Raw genomic sequence first — 5,948 nt, 5'->3', positions numbered from 1 at the left:
AAGTAAGCAAAACTAATTTATTTTCTTCGGATTTAAAGCTAGCATAACGTCTCTTCGCATCACAAAATAACTTTTTTGCATGTCTACAATCTTCATTGAACCATAGCGATTTCCGCTTCTTTTGTTTTGGACGATTATTATACGTCTTACCGTAACATGAATATGAAATATCATAAACTGTGTCAGAAAAACATGTCACACATTGATTGATATCATATACACCATTTAACAATTTCTGGTTGATATCGTTAAACACAGAACACTTACTTTGTAATATGTTTAAAAAATCCCCATTTTCGGACGAATTCCATAAAATTTTATCAAATTCTAAGTATTCGTCTGGTAAATCTGATATAATATAAGAAAGACAAAATGTTACTGGACAATGATCAGAATATTCATTAATATCTAAAACACACATATTTGATACACTATCATAACATTCTATATTTGAAATTACATAATCTACCAGGCTAGACACTGGATGATGGAAATGTATCTTAAACAGCTAATGTTTGTGCTGGTGTTGATTGCAACGGCGGCTGTAGATGCTAATGTGACGAATAAATTAACGTTGCTTGATAAACGAATTGACTTTGTAGAATTACGCATGAATACCGACAACGAACAGGCAAATGAAATGTTTACAACGTTGCAACATAATTACGAGAAGCTAAATGATTCTGTCCATCATCTAAAGGATCAGAAGTGTCCTCAAAGCATGGATAGGGAAGAAAAACGAGAGAAGACTGATATTAATGCAAAAGATATCATTGAAATGCAGACTCAAAGTCAAATGTTGGTATCGCTTGGAATCGAAAGCGAGAAAAAATGGACCAGGGATAAAGTTGGAAAACTTACTAATCAGTTAAGTGAACATACTGATTTGTTAAAGAGGCAGTGGTCAGATCTTTCAAATCAGATTCATTTACAAAATGATCAGGTAACAAAAAACTTTTCAAAACAAAATGATATAAATGACGCTATTATAAAGAAAAGTGAACAAATGGAAGATCAAGTGAATATGAATCTCAAAAAGATAGAAATGATGCTAATTAAACAGCAAAAAGAAATAGAAAATTTAACGGAATTCTTGGCGAAAATAAACAGTACTTTATATTCTATAATACCAACAACGACACATGCACAAACAACAACTCCTAAAGTGACAACTTTTATTTGTCCAACGGGCTGGATAAGTTTCTCATCATATTGTTACTTGCATGTAAATGAGAGGAAAACGTTCAGAAAAGCACGTGCTAATTGTGAATCTGTCGGAGCATCTTTGGCAGACTTAATAAGTCAAACAGAAAATTCTTTTGTTGTTGAAAAGTTTCGAATCGATTTTGGAACGTGGATTGGATACTCTGATGAGGAGACAGAAGGGACATGGGTTTCATTGAGAACTGGTCAATCTGCTAGATTTACGTACGTACATATACTTATCTATCTTGTTTCAATGGTCAAATGCTTTCATAACTAACTTAACAAACATAGATGGTGTCATTTACGCCTATCTCCGCCAGAAAAGCTAGTCCATAACAATATATATTTATATGTCACAGGGTGAGAAAAATAGGCAGCCTTACGGGACTCGAACCCGAACTCTTCGGAATACCGTACCGCCTCTACCGACTGAGCTATCCGGCCGCTTTCACATCTTCTCCCCTAAATAGTGAACAGTTCCGAACCGTGACATACTACCTTTCTATATTGAAATTCGTCGTCGAATTTCACAGAGTTACAGAGCAATGTGAATTTAATTCTTAGCTATATTCAATCACGGCCCCCGTTTGGCACCAAATATCACAGGGTGAGAAAAATGTGCAACCTGACGGGGCTCGAACCCGGGACCTTCGAAAAACCGTACCGCGGCTCTACCGACTGAGCTATTCGGCCGCTTACACATCTTTTCTTCTAAAGAGTGAACAGTTCTGAATCGTGACATATATTTAAGCACTCAACACACGAAATTTATTTACACCATGGAAAAAGATTGGAACAAAGGCGTCTAATGCCAATACCGTATGAACTTATCTCCAGATGTTTAAGAATTAAAAATTTTAACGATTGCCATGTATAGATGATCCAGACTGCTTTAACCGGAGCTAGTAAGTGTAGACCGTAGCGTTGACCACTACGCTCCATGAACAGGCTTAATCAAAGAACGACTGCAATAATACTTTTGCCGTTGTAGGACTTCTTTATGGATTCCATTTTTATGGTACATGTTATTCATTCTTCTTGAGCCAAATACCAACTCCACTTATAACGATATACCTCTTATAACGTCGCTGTTGACGCGGTCCCAACACTTGTTTTTATATAGGTTAACTCTTGGATATAACGATATCCGAATATATCTATATAAATTTGGCGGTTCAGTGAATAGCATTATAAGCGGAGTTTTCTGTATATGGTTTGTACAAAATAAGCTTTATTCACGAACTTACTTATGAATACTCGTTTGAATGTTAAAATTGAGTGAATGCATGGTAACTTATGGTCGGCACGAGTAACGGAAACAGGTTCCAAAATTTACAGCAATACACAGCGTTGTTAATTGTTTATCAACGTTTACAGCAAATGTCATATACGAAGAATGTTACTGTGAATAAATAATACTCAAACTCGTCAACTCAAGTATATGGCATTATTAAATATAACAGTGTGTACTATCAATCATTAAAATACAGGCATCATCCGCTTAAAACGAAAATATTATTGTTTTTTTTTTTATATCTTTTTTAACCAAAACGGTCAAGCTATGCTTCCCCCACCCTATATATTAGATAAAAGTTACTTAAAATTATCCGTTTCGCCTATTACGATAGTTCGAATTTTTGTCATTACATATAGATTGGTCAAAGTAAACGTGTAATTTTTACGAGACCTTGTTTTTCTTCATTCTAGTGGCGTTTAATGCCGCTATATACACCAAACAACTACGCACAAATATATCTTCAAATCAGTAAATATGTAAACTACACCAGGAAATATCTGCACAATCTTTTCGTTATATAACGCGGCATTAGCAATAGTTTTGTGTTTGAGAAATGAATTAAGTAGTGTCAGATTTGAGATGTCAATCTCATTGAAGGAAAACTATATTTACATTTGCAGAATAGCATTGACATTTCAATAAAATAAAATAAAATAAAAAGTCCTTTGGAAACGAAAAGGATTCTATATTAAATTAGAGATCATTACATGAATTACACGTTTGTCTTTTTTTTGTAGAAATTTTAGACCAGGACAACCTGACGGCGACACCCTCCAGAACTGTGCAATAATCGGATATGAAACCCCATTTGAAATGTGGAATGACTGGCAATGTTATGACTATTGGAAATCTATTTGTAAAAAGAATGCCAGCATTTCTATATAAGGGTGATGATATATATCGACAGTTTTAACCCAAAGGGCAAAGTAGGACGTACAGAGAATTTTATTAGTACGCTAAACTTTCTGCTCAATAAGATAGCTTTTAATCTAGAATTATGAAATAACTTTTTGCAAACATCTCATATAACTCGTATATGTTTTATTATGTATTTCAATGTTCACTTTGAAGTTAGACATATTTTCTTAATAATACTTTACCAATTTCCGAGTGCCCGACAGTCATAAAGAATTATGTCGATTTCAACAACCTTTATTCCATTGTCTTTGATCATTTTGGTTTCAATAAATCTCCTTTATATCTTTCTGAAGTCATTTTTATTGCGTTTTGCAATAACTCTCCTATACACCTATTTGAATTATTTTTGTTGTGTTTTTAATAAATATCCTATACACCTATTTGAAATCATTTTTGTTGCGTTTTTCAATAAATATCATATACACCTATTTCAAATCACTTTTATTGCGTTTTTCAATAAATATCCTATACACTTATTTCAAATCATTTTTATTGCGTTTACAATTATAGATATCCTATACACCTATTTCAAATCATTTTTATTGCGTTTACAATAAATATCCTATACACCTATTTGAAATAATTTTTGTTGCGTTTTTCAATAAATCTCCGATATACCTATTTGAAATCATTTTTACTACGTTTTTTTCCTACAGAAGAACATGCTTGTTGTTTATTTATGTCACCAGTCTAAATTTTTTATATAAATGTTATTGCTGTTCTTGTTTCTTTTTACGTATTAACATGAAATATTGTCGATTTTTTAAAAATAATTTTTAGAACTGTTAACTGTATTTGTACAAACTGAGACAATGTAAATCAAACTCGGAAACTGTAGAAATTAAAAAGTTTTGTATTTTAGCAGGTGGTTAAATTAATAAAAAAATAAAATATGTAAAAAGTCCGTTATGAAAATTTTGTCAGATACTTAAACATGCTTGCAAAAGCGGGTCATGCCGCTGATTTCGAATTTCTTTCTGCTAGCCACAGAAGGCTCGATTCAGCCCTAACATTTATTCAACTACCGTTATGATAAAGAAGTTTAAAGAAGTTTATTTCGTTCACAACTTCAAGTCTTAAAATGCGACAAACATTTACAAACTGCATGACGAGCAGTTTATAATATATCTTACAAATTTAACTTTTTTACTTTGGAGAAGGTTGATATATCAGTAATTAGGGCGTCCGTGGCCAAGCGGTTGAGGTCTTTGATTTCAAAACCACTTTCCCCTCATCGCAGTGACCCCGATTCCCGACAGGGACTCAGGATTCTTTCATAAAAGGAAGCTATCCTGCTTGCTTTCGGAACGTTGGTGGTTCTACTCAGGTTCACGTTCGTGCCTAAAATATTGCACGGAGGTATTTTCCACCAATAAAGGTAGAAAGTTAAAAAACTAAAGGAAAACAATTTTGACACCATGACATGTTTGTTTTTACACAGAAAATGTATTTATTGTTCTTTATATTTTAAACTAAATGCCATTTAATAAAATTTTAATAAAAGTCATGCTAAATGTCCATGCAATTAGGTGAGAAATTAATTTAAAACAGTATATGTTTATAATCCCTTATGAGGCAAGTTGAAATAAAACAGTTGTATCATATCTACAGACATAAAATCTACATCTGTTTCCACTCCCCTCCTGATCACGATGACACTTGGTGGTGGCATAAACGAATACAGTTTTTAAGATGGACACCGTTTTAAATATAGCAAATAATCAATAATAAGAATGGTATCATAATTATGATTAGTGTTTCCACATAATAACCCGGTTAACAATTGTTCCATTAAGTGTTCTGATCTAGCTCGTGTAATATGATACAAATAATGAATAAAGCACAATAGTGGATGTAAAAGTTCATTTGTTACTGTATCTATAGACATTATACACATACGAGTATTTGATGAAATAACTGTTTCATTTACATTTGTCTATCACTTTCATCTGTAGATAATATGCTCCATTTCTAACAAATGTAATCATGTAATCGTCCTTCCAAATAGTGTCGTTATATTTCATTTCGTTCCAACAGGAAATAGCATTCATTTCTGTGTTCACTTAGCATTTATAAAGAATCCTAATATCTCTTTTAAAACATTTATCTAGGGTTACATGATATGGAAGATCAATGTACATTTTAAGCATATTACTGAATAAATATGCATGTATGTATACGTGTAAGAGTATCCTGTTGCATCAAACAACACAACTACTGTTTAAAATATCCATAAAATTAGAGGAAATATTTAACACATTTCAATTTCTTCAATAAAAGTAAAAGGTAAACCACTTGACATTTACCTTATTAAAGTAAAATTCATTATTAATATGTATGTTTTCTAAATGTATTATATAGTTATGTTACAGTGAAAAAATAAGCTACTGTGACATTAGATTTCTATTGATACATATTTAATTTTTAACAATGGCAAATATATAGCTTCTTTTCGAGTCCTTCTTCAAATCAACAAGCTTTTCTAATTTGATTACTGATATTTCTAGCACTTAAGAACAGTTGTCCA

At 32.3% G+C, this 5,948-nt stretch overlaps 1 protein-coding gene across 1 annotated transcript; it reads left to right on the top strand.

Moving 5' to 3' along the window:
* The first annotated feature begins 490 nt into the window (after positions 1-490).
* LOC132733553 (C-type lectin domain family 4 member F-like) lies at positions 491-3,707 on the top strand. The gene is made up of 2 exons (XM_060720210.1): positions 491-1,428; positions 3,241-3,707. The coding sequence occupies exons 1-2, from the start codon at positions 494-496 to the stop codon at positions 3,386-3,388; spliced, it is 1,083 nt and encodes a 360-aa protein (XP_060576193.1). The 5' UTR covers positions 491-493; the 3' UTR covers positions 3,389-3,707.
* The last annotated feature ends 2,241 nt before the right edge of the window (positions 3,708-5,948 follow it).

The sequence above is a fragment of the Ruditapes philippinarum genome, unplaced genomic scaffold (assembly GCF_026571515.1).
Source record: "Ruditapes philippinarum isolate M1 unplaced genomic scaffold, ASM2657151v2 ctg4611_1_1_1_1, whole genome shotgun sequence".
Classification (NCBI taxonomy): Eukaryota; Metazoa; Mollusca; class Bivalvia; order Venerida; family Veneridae; genus Ruditapes; species Ruditapes philippinarum.
Note: the sequence above shows the minus strand (reverse complement) of the source record. Positions and strands in the feature narration are given on the sequence as shown.

Excerpts from the sequence above, each read along its gene's own strand:
- LOC132733553 (XM_060720210.1), top strand. The coding sequence starts at position 494 with ATGTATCTTAAACAGCTAATGTTTGTGCTGGTGTTGATTGCAACGGCG. Across the intron at positions 1,429-3,240 it reads GGTCAATCTGCTAGATTTAC|AAATTTTAGACCAGGACAAC; the intron begins GTACGTACATAT and ends TTTTTTTTGTAG.